Source organism: Euprymna scolopes, chromosome 22 (genome assembly GCF_053919585.1).
Source record: "Euprymna scolopes isolate OS-2025 chromosome 22, ASM5391958v1, whole genome shotgun sequence".
In the NCBI taxonomy this organism is placed as follows: domain Eukaryota; kingdom Metazoa; phylum Mollusca; class Cephalopoda; order Sepiida; family Sepiolidae; genus Euprymna; species Euprymna scolopes.
Genome location: NC_136503.1, coordinates 80,998,563 through 81,020,331, shown reverse-complemented (window position 1 = coordinate 81,020,331; position 21,769 = coordinate 80,998,563). Strand labels below are relative to the sequence as shown.

General features: G+C 33.0%; 1 protein-coding gene across 4 annotated transcripts in view; it reads left to right on the top strand.

The window, feature by feature from the left end:
* LOC145243500 (regulator of nonsense transcripts 2-like) overlaps window positions 1–10,197 on the top strand; it is a 124,010-nt gene extending 113,813 nt beyond the window's left edge. For all 4 annotated transcript variants that reach the window (XM_080106458.1, XM_080106457.1, XM_080106456.1 and 1 more), the window contains exons 40-41: window positions 2,940–2,997; window positions 9,739–10,197. In XM_080106458.1, coding sequence (XP_079962584.1) covers window positions 2,940–2,943 — 4 coding nt within the window. In that variant the 3' untranslated portion in view covers window positions 2,944–2,997; window positions 9,739–10,197. The remainder of the gene's footprint in view (window positions 1–2,939; window positions 2,998–9,738) is intronic.
* Window positions 10,198–21,769: the final 11,572 nt, after the last annotated feature.

Sequence of the window (21,769 nt, the reverse complement as noted above, 5' to 3'; positions counted from 1 at the left end):
TACTTGTAGCCATCTTTTTTCAAAAACCAAGAAATGTAATCCTTTTTTATCTCATCTGATCTTGGACCTCAGCTGATGCTTAAAAAATGCAATCAGATCCCACAACATAATTCACTCTACAAACAGGATCATAAGAAACCTTCATCTCTCTGTCCCTTAGCGGCCCAACATTGTTGATTACATAGGATAGGTTTAGTAACATAGGATGCTCAGGATCAATACAAGTTGTCAACTCCTTGACATAATCCCATAACCGCTTGAGTTTGTGGCATTGAAAGAAATCATGATCAGGCGTTTCTTCGAGTGTGTCGCAGCGACAACACTTGAACAAGAAGGATTCACCAAAATTGTGGTAAGAGTTCATTCAAGAAAGGGTCCTTGTTCTTGGTAAGTTTTGTTCCTGATATGGCCGTCTTTGCAACCTCCAACATTTGCCAGACAGAGTTCTTATAATCAACTGTGGACTTTATGAATGTTCTCATGAGAGGGGCATCTGGGAAATTAATAAAGTCTTCATTTTCTTTTTCCCTGTCTGATGAGATTTTGAAAGAGGTTTCAAGTTCCTCTTCTGCTGAAAGGACAAGTCTGTGCCGACAGATAAGGAGTTAATTTTGCATGTGTTAAGGAGTTAATTTTACATATCTCCAATTTAAAGAGAAGGTTTTTTTTTCCTGAAGGAGAGATTGATTAGCTACTTTTCATCTGCAGCTCAACTTGATCTCATCTAACAGATTCGGAGCAAGATTGTGATTGTGTGTGCAGGTGTTGGTTTTGATAAATGCGGTGTAGGGGCTGGTGTTTGTAAAGTGATGGCAAATGCTTTTTCCAAAATTGTTGCTCTATGTATGAGAGTTGGCTGTATGGTGGTAGTGTTGGAGATGGTGTATGCTTCACAGAGGATTGAGCAATCTTCCCCACCCTCAATCTTTTTTTTCTCATTTTTTTTTTCTGAACCAATGAGAGCAAGTTTGTGTGCAATTCTTGCTCACTGGCTCCACCTTCATCAAAGAAGATTTTTCTTTATCATCTGTCAGTTATGTGACATGAGACATTCTTATTTTGCTGCTACTGTTCTTGCTTCTGTTGCAGTTGAACTGATGGTCAAACTGGTGTCTTTTACTCAGCACTGACTCTATCCCTTCTCTGCTCTTCCCAATGGTTTCATTGACTTAGAAGTTGGTGTTGGAGACGCGGTTGATTTAGCTGAAGATCACAAATATTTTTTTTTTATTGTAATAATTTTTTTTAAGAAGGGTATTGATAATGAAATGTTTATACCTATTCTGTGAGGGTTAACTGGGCCAGTTTTTGATCCTTGGTGTTGCCTGCGAACGAAAATAAGAATAGTACATTATCATTATATATTAAGGAGTATAAGTTAGTCAATCCAGAGTGCTTAATATACTGGGTAGAGCCTATGGATAGTGAGTTTGCTTATAGCGTTAATTTTTGAGATTCGTGCCCAGCACAGGTCATTTTTCTTTTAATAACACAAGTAATCAGCGATTATTTTTAAAACATAAAAACATTTATTTTGGTTTTACAAAAACAAAACATGTTGTGCGGTTTCTGAAGCACTGAAAATAACTTTTTTTTTTTTTTTTTTTACTATGCATAAAACTCAATTTTAATTTGAACAGTGCAATAAGTCCTTATGCAACAAAGAAATGATATTTAAACCTTTTAATTGATTTCCTGATATTGTTTTTTTTTTTTTTAAAGTGAAATTGGGATACTGAAAATGTACACTTTTGTCCTTACACACTTATGAACGTTGTGCGATTTGTGAAACACTGAACATAACTTTTATTTTCTTTACTATGCGTAAAATTTAATCTTAATTTGAAAATACTATTTAAAAATTAGTATAGTACAATAAGTTCATACGCAACAAAGAAATAATTGATATTAAAACTTTTTAAATCATTTTATGAATATTTGTTGAAATTGTTAATTGAAAACAATGAAAACGTATACAATTTTTTTTTTTTTTCTTTAATTGTGTGCAAACACAACTTTTTTTTTTCTCTTTGTCTTATATGGCCTGGAAAACACCAGGTATCCTTGCTAGTTTTATTATAAAGGAGATTTTCAAATTGATTTCAAGTGAAGGTAGCCTAGTTTGCTATTTGCTGTCGTGCTTTTCCCACAACTATAGTTTGTTTGCATCCAGCTAAGAAAATGGCAAATTCTTTTCTATTTTCATGATGACATGGAAGTCTTCTGTGTGTTTTTATTTAATATTGAATGAATATAAAAATGTATATTTTTTAAAGTATAAATTACTTATAAAATAGTCAGAATTGTTACAAATAATAAGCTCAATGAAGACGTACTTCCGCCTTCTAAGCAGATATATTCTAAATTTATATAATTTTTATTATATAAAAGTCAATCCACACACATGATTCTTACTTTTTATTTTAATTTATTTTTTTAATATATAGGCGAATTTTTATATTTAACATTTTCATAATCATCTTATACATGTTTAATTTTGCTTATAGTCGATGCTGCCATCACACCAATCATCAGACAGATAAATATTATAGACGGTCACACATCATAAGTGGATGGAATGTATATGTATAAGTAGAAGGTAGCGTGCTTCCAATGAAAGAAAAGTGTATATTTTAAGAAGTAGAGCTACCAACACTTATTTTTTAAATTTAAAAAATAAATGCTGGTAGCTCTACTTCTTATAAGACAAAGATCTTTATTATAGGATGATTTTTTTTCTTTAGGCAGTAATATTTCTATATATAAAACTTATGGTTCTTAATGTTATACAGATTAGAAAATTGCTTGGTTGTCATTTCATGAAAAGTAATTCCTATTTCTATTGAATGTTTTGTTATTTTGGATATTTATGAATTAAAAATGAGGAAAGCAAATATTAACTGTTACTTAAAATGCCTTTTCCCTTTTCAACTTTTCAGTTGAATTGCATCCAGGTTCTTTGTTCTCTGGCAAAACAAATAAAACCTTTGTACGCAAGTAAGAATTTTTTTTTTTTAATTTGTTTCACTTTTTTTGTTTTGCACTTTGACATTTTCTATTTTTCTATTTACATAATTCTATAAAAAGTGTTACCTTTTGTGGTTTTTATAATTATTTTAATAATTATGGACAGTGGAACTGCAGATAAAAAAAATATAAAGATAAATATAAATGCATAAAACACTGATGTTATTGTTTTATTCCTTTTCGTTTGCAAACTCAATCATGTTCTGCCAACCCCAAAACAATAATTTTTCTCTTTAAACCAACCAAACTAAACATGATGAATAAATAAGATATAACGAATTTAAAGTATAAAACTTTTCCCCCAGAAAATAGAATTACTGGATTCGGCATTAAATTACCTGAAAAGGCTTGAAATGCCATTGAGGCAACCAAAGTCAACCCCATGAATAAATATTTAAAAATATGACTTGAAGCATAAAAAATTTTGCTGAAATGATTGAATTTGAAAAAGGGTTGATATGCCATAAAACAACCAAACCAAACACCATGAATAAATATGTGAAGAGATATACAACTTGAAGCATAAAAACTTTTTTCTCAACTTACTGGATTTGACATTAAATGATTTGAAAAAGGTTGATATGCCGTAAAACAAAACAAAAAAATCAACCTCATATTAATCAAGGAGAAATGCTGGATTTTGTTTAAAATTTTGGAAATTATTTGAGTTTTGTGCCCTTAATATCTGATATTTAAAAACGCTAAAAAAAAAAAAAAAAAAAAAAAAAAAAAATGGTGATTTACTCTCTAAATTGATTTTACACAGAAAAGAAAGCTTGAAATGAAATTTGATGAATGTTAAATGTATGCGTAACTATTTGAAAATGCTTTTCATCCATTTTCACTTTGTCCAATATTTAAAACTAGTGATGAATCTTCATCTCACTACAGGCCAATCAGTCTCCTGTGCATCATTACTAAGTTGTTCCATTTGATGATAAATTAATCATTATCTCTCGCTGTTCTATAAATAGGACACTAAAATAATAATTTTTTAAAATCTATAGATAATGATATGATAGTACTGCTTACTGCATAATTACACATTTAAAAATGATAGAATTCAACTTCTCTCCAAGAGTTGTTAAAAACCTCTTAAAAGTTCTTATGAAAATTGTTAAAATTCTATTTGTTTGATGATATATTGTATCCAACTGCATGCAATTATGGGACTATATACAAGCTAGTTTATGATGAAGTAAAAACTGCTCGATTTCAGAAGATATGTGTGCACTTCCTTAAAGGAGATGTGGCAAGAAAACCGACGTTTCAAACAAGCTTGGCAACATCATTTAAGCCAATAAATGAATAAGCAAGATGTCAAATGAGTTTTGCAATAGTAAGCCACTAACTTGTGAAAAGTGAACTGCTTTGCTCCTTACTATAATGTATCAGTTTTATCTTGAATGTATAGCATCTTTGTTGCTAAAATATATTATGTATACCTATTTATTAGTTAATATTTCGCTTTCTAAATGAAATAACTTTTTCTTTTCAATTTATGACTTCTAATCCATTTTAGTCTTTACAGTTTCAATTCAATAGTAAAAAATTTAGACATCTTTAGACTTAAGGTGTTAGTATGTCAATCATCTCAGCAAAGTTAATCTACTTAGTGATAAGCCATATGGATTTCATACTGCAAGATTAACTGCTGACTGTAATATTGCAGAATCTCTCAATAGTCTGTTTCCATGGCAATAGCTCTCACCATATCAAAGGCCTTTCATATGGTTTGGCACAAAGGATTGCTTCACAAACTTGCTATGGAATATCTGTCAGTGTCTTAACCACCAAATTGTTTCTCTTATAAAAGTTATTGATGAGTGAAAGTCTGAAGTGAATTGTATCAGCAATAGTATGCCCCAAGGATTCATTCTGGGCCTAACAGTTTTTCAGATTTTCATTGATGATCCTTTAAATCCTGACATCATTTGTTGGCATTTATGGAAATGACACAACTGTCTGTGGCAACACTTTGAAGAGCATTGATAATTAGGACTTTGCTGATTCTCCTCTGATCTGTAGCATATTGTGTAGGAAAAATTTTGTTTATTTTTAACACCTAAAAGCAAACTTCTCTCCTTTCACCACTAATGCTCAGATCCTTGTCTTGTCTCTTTTGAAATGAATGACTCAACTTGGAGAGGCTTAATGTTTTGATAAGCTCTAGAACTGACATCACTTAAAACTTAAAATAGAAGACTTTCATCAAATCTGTTGCTAAAGTTGCTGGAAAAATAGGAAGGTGCCGCTCAGCATGGTCTTTCCTCCACTGACAGTTGAGAATTTACTTTAAAATCTGGCAGCAGATGATCTTTTCTGTTCCCTACAGCCCTTTTCTCACTAGAGACATTGCTTTGTCTCTCTTTTTACATTATTATTTTCATGAAAGGCAAGTGACTGGATTGCCATATCTTGTTTCTCCTTGTGAAACATTTCTTTTTCGACACCCTCTCCCCACCTTTCTCACAAAAGAGACATTGTTAGTCTTTCTTTACTCGATTGTCATTTTGACAATAGTGATGCTTGATCGAGCTTCAATCTCTGGTTCTTTCTTGTAGAACTCTTACTAAAAGAACTCATCTTATTACCACAACTGCAAAGAACTTTCCTTCTTCCATCTGTATGCCTAACATCAAGCCTAATTTCCTTGAACAGTTTCTTTCCAAAAACTTCTTATCTGTGGAATATGTTGTTACAAGATTACTTCCCTAAGGATTACCACATGGTCATCTTTAAATATGTCATTAAACACTTGTTATAAACTGTCCTCACAATAAGTTAATGAGTTTTATTCAATTTTCAATCCTCTCATAGTATTCATCATTATTTAACTGCTAATCTATTTGTCTCATTAACCCTTATTCTCAAGTAGCTTTTAGCCTTGATAGGTTCATGTCCATCACAAAAACTGGCTTGGATTCTCTACTTACACAGATGCAGCGGGCAGCACAACTCATAGCTTCTCTATATCACACTCCCTATCACAAATTGTTACTTTTCCAACCCGTTTCCCTGACCAGGAAGAACAACACGCATCACTTTTAGATCTGTTTTTGACCACAATTCCTGATGATTGTATAACGAATGCCGACAGCCCACTTGGGAACGCTGATCATGCAGTGATAATGGTTGAAATCGCCCTAAACTCTAGAGCCAAAACTGAAGAGCCAGTGCTCAAAACAACGAGATATTATAAAAAGGCTGACTGGGAAGCCATCAGAGATCTTATCAGAGATGCCCCATGGGGAAATATTTTTTCTCTTCCTGCTGAACAGTGTGCAAAGGAGACCACTGAATGGTTCAAAACTGCAATCGAAGCACATGTTCCCATGCGGAAATTCTATAGCAAGCCCCACTCTCCCCAGTGGTTTACTTCGACTTGCGCAACTGCCATTGCTCAAAGGCAGCATGCATACCACAGATTTAACTGACATAAGTTCAGTTCAAACAGACAGAAGTACATAGAAGCTAGAAGTAACGTTAAGAAAGAAATAGCGACAGCTAAGAGATAATTTACGGAAACCACTAAAAAACGCATCAAAGCACAAAAACTAGGAACTCGTGACTTCTGGAAAATCTACAACAGTGTAGTAAATAATGGGCAATCAACAATTCCCCCCCTAACCAACAATCACGAGGTCGTTTGCTCAGCAACCGAAAAGGCTAACATGCTTGCCAGTCGGTTTGCCTCAAACTCCACACTGGACCCTTCCAACCATCCCCTACCTGAATTTCCTATGCGGACAGACGCCACGCTAGAGGATCTGAAAATCACCCCTGCTCAGGTGCATGCTATCATAAAAAACCATGACACTTCAAAAGCATGTGGACCCACCTCATCCCAGCTGTGCTATTAAAAAAGTGCTCAGCCGAAGTAGCTCCAGTTCTCTCCAAACTCTACAATAAATGCCTTAATGAATCTTGCTTTCCGGGCTGTTGAAAAACTGCTTCTGTTGTACCAGTAGTCAAGAATTCTGGCGAAAGAACTGACCCATCAAATTATCGCCCCATTAGCCTCCTCCCACTTTTTGCCAAAATATTTGAGACCATAATTAACCATGCTCTAGTCCATAACCTTACAGATGCGAAACTTCTGACTGACAAACAATATGGATTTAAACAAGCCCGTTCCACAGCAGACATCCTAACTGTAATCTCTGAATGTATATACCATTCACTGGACAAAGCGGGGGAGGGTAGAGCGGTAGCTCTAGATATATCTAAGGCTTTTGACAGGGTATGGCATGAGGGTCTCCTCAGGAAGATTAGATCATACGGTATCACTGGTAGAATACTTAACATAATTAAATCCTTCTTAGATAAGAGAAAAATCCAGGTTGTCCTCGACGGTCGTACATCTAAACAATGAAATAAATGCGGGAGTACCCCAGAGGTCTATCCTTGGACCTCTACTGTTCCTGATATTCATAAATGACCTCCTCGACAAAATTGCCTCTGAGATGGGTATATATGCTGATGACACCACACTCTATAACAGGCACGACAGGAAAACAAATGAACATATATCTAAAGAAATGGCAGAAACACTAGAGGATGACCTCCAATCAGTAGTGGAATGGGGACAAAAATGGATGGTCACGTTCAATGCTGCCAAGACTAAACTAGTTTCATTCAATAATTACAAGAAACCTTCTCTATCACCTATAGCAATGGCCAACGACTCTTTATCTGAGAGTACGTCTCTCAAGCTCCTTGGCCTAACGTTCACAGGAAACACGAGTTGGAACAATTACATCGAGAGCATTGCCAGGGTCGCTGCAAGGAAGGTGGGCTCTCTCTACCATGCTAGAAAACTACTAACACCCGAAAGTATCCTGTACCTCTATAAGGCCACCATTCGCCCATGTATGGAGTATTGCTGTCATATTTGGGCTGGTGCATCTGCTACTAGTCTCTCGCTCCTTGACAAGGTTCAAAAGAGAGTCGCCAATCTGATAGGCCCTAAACTGGTATTCAGCCTGTGTCCCATCGACGAAATGTTGCATCCCTCTGCCTGTTCTACAAGTATTTTAGTGGTGAATGCTCTGATGAACTGCAAGCACTTGTGCCCCCACGACGTGAACACCCTCGACAGACCCGACAGGCTGCTAAATCCCACCCCACACTGTAGAGATCCCTAGATGTAAAAGATCTTTCTACTCCAGTAATTTCTTCCCCAGAACCGCTAGACTTTGGAATTCCATTCCAGGTCACTGCTTCCCCAACTGTACTGATGTGCAGAAGTTCAAGTGTAACGTGAACCAACATCTTGCTGCCCAAATCCCTACATAGTACCCCAGTAGTTGTTGCCCCTGATAGTAGCCCCCTAACTAAAGTGGCAATGTGCCTTGTTCGGGGTGAACATGTAATAAAAAAAAAAAAAAATTAAAAAAAGTTGTGATTCATTAGTTAAAACAACAAGAAAAAAAAGAAAACATTTCTTAATCTTGGTTTATATTGTTTATTATTATAGATGTGATGCTTGTCCAGAATTTCCCCTATATTAAGAAACAAAATTTAAAAAAATTTTATAATATACATACCCGTGATGGAAAAAAATATCTTCTAATATACAAAAGGCAAAATGGGTGCAAGCATTTGTTTATGTTCGGCAAAGGCTTTTTGCATCGGGCTTCTCGCGTCGATTAGATTCCATGAGGAGTTTTTTTTTTGCATACTTCCCAGATCGTAATATCTCACATTCGCAAATGGATAGCCTTTCTTTCTTTTTTTTTTGATAGAATTAAACAAAATTCCCACTGTAGCGTCGTCTCGGGTGTTTGTTTGGCTTTTTCATATAAAGTGAAATTGTTTGAAAAAGCGGCAAAGCATTTCTTGGCTTTCGGGTTTGGATTTCTGATGCTTCACTTAAATTAATTGGTCCTCGGTCAATGTAGGGGAAACCCTTCATACTGACAATAATTGTTTTTCTTTGGTTCTGCTAAAGTGCTCCCTTTTAGATGGAGCTGGTTTCTCCCACATTAAAAACGACCTTGTGTCTAATTTGCTTTCGTGGGGAAGCAAATAAATATCCCGACAGAAAGCTTAACTGGCCCCCGGCCAGGTTTAAAAGCAACGTTCCTTTCTGCGCGTGCATGGCGACTCCTATGATTCTTAAGTTAATTACCAACTCCTTGAATTCACTATCCTCTTTGGCCCAATGGTTAGCGAGGGAAACTAATTGCCCTACATTTTTGAGTTCGATCCCACTTCTCTCTCTCTCTCTCTATCTTTTTTTTTTTTTAATTTTTATTTCGTCCTTGTGCCAATGTCCTCCACCTTCAAACACCTGGTTAACGTTGGGCACCCAGGCTAGTTATATTATAAAAATCAAATAAATTGTTCAAGTAGTTTTATTTTTAAGAAAATCAAATTTTATAGCTAACTGAGGAGCAATTGTCTCATGGCGTAATTTTGAAAATGATCTCGAAAAATGAAAGATAACTCAACAATAATTCAAGCTTGCAAGATTTGTTTTGATGCTTATGAATTCCCATTAATTGCTTAAGTTATTTTATTTTTAAAAATAAAACTACTTGATCAATTTACATGATTTTAGGTGTAAGATATTTTCTTTCTGTTGTGGGTACATCATACAAATTTAAAAAATAATTTTTATATGGATAGAATTTTAGAAAAGTTGTTTTAAATCAAGAACAATCTTAGTTATCTATGTTAATAAATAGGTTGTTATCTCTTTTGCAGGAAGCGTCGAAGGCCGTAATCTAGCTTGAGGCAGGTGTGTGATTACTCCCTACAGGCAGTTGTGACTGTCCGACTGTTCTGCCAGCTCACAGACCAACGAGTCTTCTGGCTGCAGTACCTGGCAAAAAAGCAGCGAGAATAGCAGCAGCAGCGTCAGTGCAGCCTACAAGTAGCCCTAAAAATATATAAAAAGAAAATAACAGATGGATTTATGGGCCTTACTTTGGGACTCCATTATCTATTCTCTGTTAACCTTTGAGATTCTCAACCAGGGAAATTCTGATGATTAAACTTCAACAATTCACAACCAAATTCTTTTTTTTTTTTTTTAATCAATCCTTTGAGAAGGAAAGGATGGTTTTGTTATTTTGTTTTCTTTTTAAAGTTTAACTTGTAGTAAATGAACAAAAAGCAAAAAATAAAGAGAAAAAAAAAATTTGTTTGAATTCACAACAATTCTATGATGCTTTGATCCAATTCTTTGAAATTGAGAAAACCAACTACAACTGATTAGTTTTTGTTTATTTCTTGAATATATATTTTTATGGCAGCAGGACTTCATATGCACCCTCTCTTCTCCCGCAAGAAATTAAAAAAACAAAAAAACAAATGAAATCGACCGATTCATATGGGAACACTTTGTGTCAAGTTTCTTCTGGTTTCGTTTTTAACTAAAACAAAAATAGCAGATGATGTCAAATTGATCATTAAATGGAATAAGGAAATCTTAAGGTGGCATTTTATCAAGATATTAATGGTGAAAGTGGTTGTCTGCATGCGCACACACCTGTGTGAATGTATTTTCTGTTTTTCAATTCTTTCCCATTTACTCGTAGACCATTTTTCCTTTTTCCCTCCTCATCTCTATATTTGATCTCTTTTTTTTTATCAAAGATTTAGTCTCTCCAAGTCACTAATCGATTATGCAAATGTCTATGCATCACTATCATCCGGACGATGTGGATTTGATATAATATTTGTAGATGATCAAAACCATTCAACTATGGGCACAGGTTTTTAGCTAATTTCATGACGGAACTGAGAAAAATGCCCACTTAGAGATCAAGGCTGGTTATAACTTGCATGCTTCACCGAGAAGTTTTCAGTTAACAAAAAAACTAAAAAAAAAAAAAAAAAAGTGCCTTAGTTGGTGGACACTTATAATGATGCAATTACATAAAATGGCTTTTAAAATTTTTTTTCATTTTTCTCTCATGCAAATTTATAACTTTTCTTTCTCCTCAAATTTGACACAAATCCTTTTGGCTCTAATTTTTAAAACATTTTTTCATGAATTAATTTGATTTTTTTTTTTCCCATTTTTATTTTTTATGTTTTGATTTCCTTTCTATTGGGTAGAAAAGCGTTTGGCATCATGGCACTTGGTAAGGACAGCATTTTTTGTTGCTCAATAAATATTAAAAAAAAAAAATCAACAAATCCTCACCATTTTCTTCTCACATGTTGGTTGTGTTTTGCTTTTTGAAGTTTGTGAAGAAGAAACTGAAATTCTGGACATTTCTCAACTTTGTGCCCAAACTGACATCTTGTATGTTTACATTTTTACATTAGCATCAACACCCGACAGTGTGCTACAACATGATATACCAAGCAATACTTAAACCAAAAGTCAGTCCCTTGATTTCACACTTTTTTATAATTGGCTTTTTTGGTTGTGGCCAGAATCTTAATTTAAGAAAAAAAAAAATCTTTGATTTATGGAATGAAAATGCCATATTCCAAAAATATCAGTTGATAAAGTAGTTTTTTTATAGACAAAATAATTTTCTTTTTTCTTTTAAGGATTTTTAGCTATTCTTTGATAGTAAACCTTAGCTATTACAATTTTGATTTCAGTTGCTTGAATGGAGTTGTCTCCCTTTAATAAGATGGCGGAGCGAAACACAACATCCTCATTTTTTCATAAAATGTGATTTTTTTTATTAAAAAAAAAACAAAAAAAACTATTGGATCAATTTGTGTGATTTTTAGAGTATAATATTTTTGTTTGGTGACTGGTTTATACACCCAAAAGATTTTTCTGTACTTCTGTTTAATTAGTTTAAATTCTGGATGAGAATTGCTTTTTTTTTTCTTTTTTCTTTTCTTTTTTTTTTTTTTTTTTTTTTTTTAGCAATATTAAACTTTGATTTGACCTTGTCTTGTATGCTTTGGTTTTACCTGTTTTGGGGGAAATACATTTAACTATGCAAAGGAAAGATCAATTCACATTTAACACACACACAAAAATCTTACCAAAACAAAGCTGGTTCTTGTCCAGAATTCTCCCAATATTAAAACACAAAAATAAAGAAAAATCTGTACGATGTGTGTACCTGTGATAAAATGAAAATATATTCTAAAAAAAGTTTTTTTTTTATAAAGAAAATCATTTGTAAGTGAATTTGAGTTTTTCCAATGTCCTTCCCCCTCCCCATGTTTAGAATCATTTTCTAAAATTTTGAAAGTTTGAATTATTTGTAATCATCTCCCTTGTTCCTTCAACCTGTTTTGAAAATTACGTCACAAGACAGTCGCCCTTCAATTAGCCATAACATTTGATTTCTTTTATTTAAAAGTAAAACTACTCGATTGATTTATGTGATTTTTGGAATATATGTTCTTTCCATCATGGGTATGTATGTCATACAAATTTTTCTGTTTTTTAATATAGGAGGAATTCTGGGCAAAAGCTTGTAATCAATGCAACTAATGCCAGGCACTTGGATGAAATTTGAACTCCTATAAATTGTTCAAATTAAGAATTTACATACTTACCCTATTGTTTAAAAATAACTACGGAGATACTATTAGGGTTACTTGGTGTTGCCCATGTATTTTTATAATAAAAAATAATGTGAGAAATGAATAAAAATGCTAACATTAGCAAGTTTAACAAGAAAAAATATAAATACTTCCTATCCCTCCAATTATCAATCAGTTCAGAAAAAAAATTATTTGTAATTTAATTATTTCACATGTATTTAATAAAAATGACACCAATGAACAAAATTAAAGAGTAAAATGTAAAATTATTTTCGATCCACCATAAGTTTTGTAAATGTTAATGGTGTCACTATTTTATTATTTCTAACTTTTTATTACATTTTTTTTTTCATTTCATCTTCATTCATATAAAAATTTTAAGATATAACTGTTTCGAAAAAAAAAAAAAAAAAAAACTTCCTACAAGATGCTGAATTATATATATATATATATATATATATATATATATTCACATGAAAATAAAATCTAGGGTAAGAGCTAGTTTTGGGGCAATTCCAATACAATTACTAATTCTATTCTAAATTACCAATTCTGTTTTAAATTACTGATTCCGATACAATTTTTTTTTTTTTTTTTTTTAATATATTAAATATACAGTAGTTGTTTTTAAAGTTTTTGGATTACCTTAAAACTCATGTAATATGTGCTTTACAAAATAATAAATAATTATTAGTACACAAACAAAAATTAAAAGTATTGTTTTTGGCATTGGAAAATAAGCACAGATTTTTTTTCTATTCTGATACCCAAAATTTGATTTTTTTTTTTTTTTTTTTTTTTTTTTTTATTATTCCGATTAATCATTCCAACATAAGTAATAGCTTAACAGAATTAAACAAGGAAGAACTTAGGATGTTGCAATAATATGCAGCATCCATTTTTTACATCTATGAAAACTAATTCTCTGAGGCCATAATATAAAAAACACCCCCAAAACCATAACAGATCCTCCTCCAAATTTTACAGTTTTGCAAAGTTTTTTTAGCTTTAGTTGGTCAACATTCTTTTGCCATATATTTTTTTTTTTTTTTTACTAGAACTGAAAATATAGTCATTTAATAAATGTTCTCAATTTGTTTTTTAAAAAATTTAAATTCATACAATTGTTTCTGCCCATTTGAAAGCATACATTCTCTTGCTGACAAAAGTTAAGATGTTTTTAAAAGATTTCTTCAATGAATTGTTACCATCAAAATTAAGCAAAATAAATAAAAACAAAATGTTACAATTCAAAATTGTTCTCTTCATTTAACTTAGTTGTTCCTCATTTTTTTTTTTTGTCCATAGTTAAATTCTTCTGTAAATAATCATTAAAACTGATCTTATATAAAACACTTGAAAATAAACACAAAAAACTGATCTTACTTTCTTTCGTAGTGCCCTCCATGAGTTCTATTAATTAAAATAATATAAACAAAAAGTTTTTTTTAACAAACCTTTACTATCATCTTTTCCTGTACTCAGTTTTTTTTCGTCTTAAATTACAAAGTTTTTTTCATGTCAGGGGTTTAAAAAAGTTTTTTTTGTGTGTATTATTGTGGTTGAATTCAAGATTTTTAATTAAAAATAATATATAATTTTTCGTCTAAATATTCTGGTTTGGGAGTTTTAGTTAGACACACTAACAGAAGAATGCATCTGTGTGTGTGTGTGTGTATATATATATATATATATATATATATATATATATATATATATGGTTTATAAAAAAAGTGGTCATCTATAGTTTTATCAATAAACAAAGTTATGCAAATTTTTAATATTTATATAACAATGTATTATATTAAAGAAACTTGTATTTCCCACGTGTAATATATATTTGTAATAAAAATAATTTTTTCAGGATTTTAATTAAAAAGGAAATTTTTATCTGTTAAGAAAAAAGCGGTCACTTACAAATTTATTCATATAATGACCTTTAGCTTTATACAACATATAGATTCTTTTTTTGAATGACAAAAACAAGTTTTCGGCATGAATGCACTCTTACCTTATTCTAATCGTCATTTATGACTGCTTTTAGTTTGGTTTTATTTTTTAACATTGCGTTGCCAATTTTCGATTTTATAATTATCCACAAGTTCACTATAGGGTTGCTATTCAGTGATTGTGCCGGCTAGCTTTCTAGAGTTATGGAATTTTCTTTAAGAAATTCCATGACAAGCTTACTAGTGTGTTTTGGGTTGTTGTCTTGGACAAAAATATACTTGAAAAATGCAAGTGTACCAAATTTTCTAACAGAATTAAACAAGGAAGAACTTAGGATGTTGCAATAATATGCAGCATCCATTTTTTTACATCTATGAAAACTAATTCTCTGAGGCCATGATATAAAAAACACCCCCAAAACCATAACAGATCCTCCTCCAAATTTTACAGTTTTGCAAAGTTTTTTTTAGTTTTAGTTGGTCACCATTCTTTTGCCATATTTTTTTTTTGTTTTCATCAAAATTATGTAGATTAAATTTAGATTCATCACTGAATATCATGGTTTTAATTTTATCCTCAGGCATTTTTATCCATCTCTTGCTTGCCTCAAATCAACTTTTGATATGTCGAGGTTTAATAATGATTTTTATAGTGTCGTGAGTATAGACTGATATTATTTAAATAGTTTCTAATAGTTGAATGAGAACACTGAACATTCTGTCCTAGTTTTTTGCCAATTTTTTTTTTATTATTTTTTTTTTAATTTTTTTTTATTACATTTTCACCCCAAATAAGGCAAATTGCCACTTTGGTGTAGGGGGCTACTGTCAGGGGCAACAACTACTGGGGTACTATGTAGGGATTTGGGCAGCAAGGTGGCGGTTCACGTTACACTTGAACTTCTGCACGTCAGTACTGTTGGGGAAGCAGGGACCTGGAATGGAATTCCAGAGTCTAGCGGTTCTGGGGAAGAAACTATTGGAGTAAAAAGATCTTTTACATCTAGGGATCTCTACAGTGTGGGGATGGGATTTAGCAGCCTGTCGGGTTTGTCGAGGGTGTTCACGTCATGGGGGCACAAGTGATTGCAGTTCGTCAGAGCATTCACCACTAAAATACTTGTAGAAAAGGCAGAGGGAGGCAACATTTCGTCGATGGGACAGAGGCTGAAGCTTAGATGCCAGTTCAGGGCCTATCAGGTTTGCGACTCTCTTTTGAACCTTGTCAAGGAGCGAGAGACTAGTAGCAGATGCACCAGCCCAGATGTGGCAGCAATACTCCATACATGGGCGAATGGTGGCCTTATAGAGGTACAGGATACTTTCGGGTGTTAGTAGTTTTCTAGCACGGTAGAGAGAGCCCACCTTTCTTGCAGCGGCCCTGGCAATGCCTTCAATGTAATTGTTCCAACTCATGTTTCCTGTGAACGTTAGGCCAAGGAGTTTGAAAGATGGACTCTCAGATAAAGAGTCGTTGGCCATTGCTATGGGTGGTAGAGAGGGTTTCTTGTAATTATTGAATGAAACTAGTTTAGTCTTGGCAGCATTGAACGCGACCAACCACTTTTGTCCCCATTCCACTACAGATTGGAGGTCTTCCTCTAGTGTTTCTGCCATTTCTTTAGAAATGTGTTCATTCGTCTTCCTGTCGTGCCTGCCATAGAGTGTAGTGTCATCAGCATATATAGCCATCTCAGAGGTAATGTTGTCGGGGAGGTCATTTATGAATATCAGGAACAGTAGAGGTCCAAGGATAGAACCCTGGGGCACCCCCGCATTTATATCATATTGTTTAGATGTACGACCGTCGAGGACAACCTGGATTTTTCTCTTATCTAAGAAGGATTTAATTATGTTAAGTATTCTACCAGTGATACCGTAAGATCTAATCTTCCTAAGGAGACCCTCATGCCATACCCTGTCAAAAGCCTTAGATATATCTAGAGCTACCGCTCTACCCTCCCCCGCTTTGTCCAGTGAATGGTATATACGTTCAGAGATCACAGTTAGGATGTCTGCTGTGGAACGGGCTTGTCTAAATCCATATTGTTTGTCAGTCAGTAGTTTAGCATCTGTAAGATGATGGACTAGAGCATGGTTAATTATGGTGTCAAATATTTTGGCAAAAAGTGGGAGGAGGCTAATGGGGCGATACTTTGATGGGTCTGTCCTTTCACCAGAATTCTTGACTACTGGTACAACAGAAGCAGTTTTCCAACAGCCCGGAAAGCAAGCTTCATTAAGGCATTTGTTGTAGAGTTTGGAGAGAACTGGAGCTACTTCGGCTGAGCACTTTTTTAATAGCACAGCTGGGATAAGATCGGGTCCACATGCTTTTGAGGTGTCAAGGTTTTTTATGATAGCATGCACCTGAGCAGGGGTGATTTTCAGATCGTCTAGTGTGGCGTCTGTCTGCATAGGAAATTCAGGTAGGGGGTGGTTGGAAGGGTCCAGTGTGGAGTTTGAGGCAAACCGACTGGCAAGCATGTTAGCCTTGTCAGTTGCTGAGGAGACAACCTCGTGATTGTGATTGTCCACATGATAAAGAATTAGCGGCAAATGTTTCTTATTTAAAAACATTTTATTCCTTGCCAGCTTTTTTGGCCTTCCATTTCCATGTGACTGATTTTTTATTTTTTTTTTTTAACAATTGAGAATGGAATTTCTAGATACCTTGAAATGCTTCTCAGTGATTTTTCCGGCCCTTTTCGTGCCTATAATTTTACCTTTTAACTTGATCAGAATAATATTTCTCCACGATATTGTGTCACATGAGATTTCCATTTTGGTGTCCAAAATAAAAATGCGCAGAAGGATATGTATAGAAACGAGTTTATGCATGCTCCTTTTGGACACACATAACATTATCTTCTGCTATTGTTTATGAACATACTCATTGAAATAGTCCCAGCCTTTCTCATTGGTAATTATACTTAATTAGTTGAAAACATCTTGTATTTGTTCATTTATTGCGGACTATATCCTCGTCTTTTAGTTGTTTCACAACATTTCAGCCAACTTTTCCTTTGGCCTTTATTGGGTGGTAACTGTGACGGGATAGGAACTCGGAATCTCCTAACTGCATCCTCAGCAATTATTGCCTTCCATAGTTGTTGTCATCTCACCGTGAAACGTTGTGGAACAACTATTAAAAGATGAGGATAATAGTCCACAATAAATAAATGAATAAATAATACTCATCCCGATAATGAATTCCAATTAATTGTCTTGTATTTATTATTCAAAAATTTGTCTTGTATTTATTATTCAAAAATTGAATTGACCACTTTTTATTTTTACGAACGAAAATTTCCTTTTTAATAAAACTGTTAAAAAATAATTTTTATCACAAAGAAAATATATATATATATATTACACGTGGGAAATAGAAGTTTCTATATATATATATATATATATATACATATATATATATATATATATGTATATATATATATGTGTGAAACAAGAAAAATCGAAAATAAAAATTGAGTAAATGAAAATATTCATTAATCGATGAAAAATTCAAACAAGAAATTATAATTATTTGAATTTTTGATGGAGTAATAAGTAGTCATTAAATTTTTATTTTCACCAATTTTTGCTTATTTTTAATTGTTTAACTAGTATATTGAATGTTCTATTATCTTGATAGATTTTAATATTTATTTTTGTATGGTTTATATATATATATATAATAAATATAATCTTTAAATTAGAAAGCTCAATATACTAGATAGAGCAATTAAAAATAAGAAAAATTTATGAAAATAAAACTTGAATTAACACATAATTGTCAAACAACCATTGTATAAATTCCTTTAATAAAACGGCCATTACTAATGAAATTTGATTAAATTTCTTGATTGGCACATAACATTAAAATAGCCATGAAAATCAAATCTATGTTAGAAAAAATGTTTCCTTTTTAAATTCTTCTATGTACCAATCTTCACATTTCTATTGCATGTATAGACTGTTCAAAGCTGATCTTTTCTTTTATAGAAGATTCATTGAAGTAATATTTTCAATTTGCTCAGCTTAAACCAGTGTTTATGCTTATTAAACAAAATCTGTAGTTGAAGAGTTGGAGTCGAAGCAAATTTCTTTAAAAGTTGATTAGAATTTGAGTCTTTTTTTTTTTTTTTAACATTCAGGGGTTGGATCTGAGCATATGAGTACTGACTTTACAGCCTCGTTTTTCATTATGTGTCACTTAAGAAAAATCCAATCCTGTAATTTTTTTTATTAAAAATGCTAGATTTACATGCCGTCCACTTAAAATTCCAAACACCATAAATAATATATAATCTAATACATAAAGAACAGTTGTCTGTTTGTATATTCAGCTTAAGTACAAAAACTACCAAACAAACACTCACAATGTTGATATATTCTTGATCAGTGTTGTGCTGGATGAGTAATGGTGTACTAACATGCGGAAGTTTAAATGTAATGCGAACAGACATCTTGTGGCTCGACTAACTACATAGTCCTCTACAGACATGATCCCAATTAGTAGCCTCTCACATCCAAGTGGCAATACGCTTTGTTTGAGGTGAAAATAACTAAAAAGAAAAATTCTCTTAAAGGATAATTGAAAAGCTATCTAAAACCGTTGCTGACATTTGAAGCAAATCGTCCAAGTTGTAGATTCTTCTAGAAAACCCAACAAATGAACTGCTATATACAGTAATTCTATAGATGACATAATCGCGCTGACATATCACTTTTACATTAAGTCACTGAAGTTGAGCAACGTTGAGCCTGGCCAGTACCAGATGGATGACCATTTGAGAACACCAGGTACTGTATTTAGAAGGACGTCAACATTTCTGGCAGCTCTTGCATATCACCTGGTCTTTAGCTGCCTCAGCCCTGTCCTGCTGCTGGATGGGATGAGACAGTGAGGCTGACTCTGGGCAAACCAACTTCACTTTAAACAAACTCCCAGTGTGTGTTATTGTCATCCTTAGGATAAATAAAACTGTATATGTATGTATGTGGATGTCTGTGTGTGTGTGTCTGTGTGTAAATATTTAACTAATACACTCTTAAACTACTGGTCACATAATAACACTGAAATTAGCATGAAATCATAATCCTACACCAAGGATGGTTTATAACGAATAAAATCTTTGAATGAATAATGCGTACAGAAGTCATTAAGTTGAAATGCAAGATGTTCATTTCACCTTATAAAAATAAGTTTTTTTAATTTTGTAACATTCTTATTTATGTGTCGGGTTAGCTAAAATGGTAGGGAACACAGTTGAAGCACTAAATATTTTGGTTTCTATTCTAGCTGATGACACCCAAGTCTTTTTTTTTTTTTTTTTTTTAAACCTTTGAAATCAGTAGTCTCTCTCTCTCTCTCATATATATATACCATTCAAACACGTTTGAATATATGATCAAGTGGTTTTTAGTCACTTAGAACTGCTTTAAAGCTTCACTGCTCACTCATTTTTTGACCAAATCTCAAACAATTATTACAGTTTATAAATCACCTTCTCAACTATATTGTGAAAAAAAGAATTTTCAATTTTTGTTCGGTAAAACAAAAATTATGATCAATTTACTGGTGTTCAAAATCGTAAAAAAAAACGTAAGGAGGTGAGCGATGTTTTTTTATGACTGGTTTCCATAGCAACCACGTCGCTTCAACGACTACTGTTGCTACCAATTCACCGCTCTCATGAAAAGAGAAGTAACAAGTGAAACAAAGAATGAAAGGGAGATAATTGGGGGAATTTTATTGAAAGCCGACAAGTGCTGTACATTGTTATTACTAGGGCTGTGACAACAGCATATTCTTTTCATTGTTTTGACTTTTGAGTGTGTTATCCGTTGATATCTTGTGTTTTTATATTGATGGATGTGGTCCTTGGTTGATTAAGTGTGCCTGTGTTGGATATATACCAAAGAGTCAAAAGAATGAAAAGAATATTCTGTTGTCACAGCCCTAGTTATTACATAAGTGTATGTTATGTTTATGGGGGCAAAAAAAATAAGACTGAAGTTAAACAAAGAACAAGTGAATTTACTGAAAGCCTGGAAAAATCGTGGATTACAATAGAAAAATGTGAGCATAAAAAGTAATATGGTTAAGCTTAAACATGGAAAAGTAAAGAACTAGTTGTTGGGAAAAGAAAAAGACAAGATATTCTAATAAAAAATATAATAAATTTATAACTTAAAATATTGCAGCATTAAGAATTTTTTTAAAATTCAATTTATAACATTATATAATCAATTCTTAATGCTATATATATATATATATATTCAATAGAAAATTGATTTTGTAATAATAAATACAAAATGTGTATGAATTGAAATATATTAAATGCATTTTACGACCAAGCATTGAAGAATGTTGAAATACTTTAAAATGATAAAAAGAACTAAATAGATTCTGCACTGTCAACCACACTCTGGCATATGTCCTACTGTAGCAATGTTACATCGCTGTGCCTGTTTTACAAATATTTTAATGGAATGTGCTCTGATGAACCCCTATCACTTGTGCCCCCTTCACGTGCATACTCCCGACAAGCAGCAAAGTCTTACCCCTGCACCATAGAGATCTCTAAATGCCGGAAACCCTTCTACTCTAATAGTTTCTTTCCTCAGACTGCCAGACTTTGGAATTCCCTACCAGTCTCCTGCTTCGCTGACTGTATTGAGATGCAGAATTTCAGTGTAATATAAACAGATATCTCGCTTCTTAACTCCCTACATAGTATCCCTGTAGATATGGTCCTAAATTTACTTCCAAGTAACATTGTGCCTTGTTCTGGGTGAAGTGAATAAGAGTTAGAAAAGAACGATTTCTTTCTTTCTTTTTTTTTTAATATATAGTTTCTAATGAAGTCTGGAGGAATGTAGGTCTGTACCATGGCTTAATCAATTTATATGATTTTTGGAATATGATATTTTCATTTTGTCACGGATACATATATAATACAGATTTTTCTTTATTTTTGTTTTTTATATAGCAGGAATTCTGGAAAGAACCAAATAATATCAGCTTCCTGATTAGGGTGAGAGGTACATCAGGATGGTCTTTATTTATTCAGAGGTGTCAATCAATGATCAATAAAATTTATATTTTAGATTATAAATCAAATAAACCTATTATCAACAAATAATCAAATCTTACCAATTTGCACCATTAATGGTCATCACGATATTGTCTCGCTGGTGATCTGACAGTCATTAACATTTATCCACAACTGGCCATTAAGCCTTGATAAGTGTTGACCTAAAACGATTCATAATGATTAGATGACTGTTGGTTCATTAAACAATGACTTCTT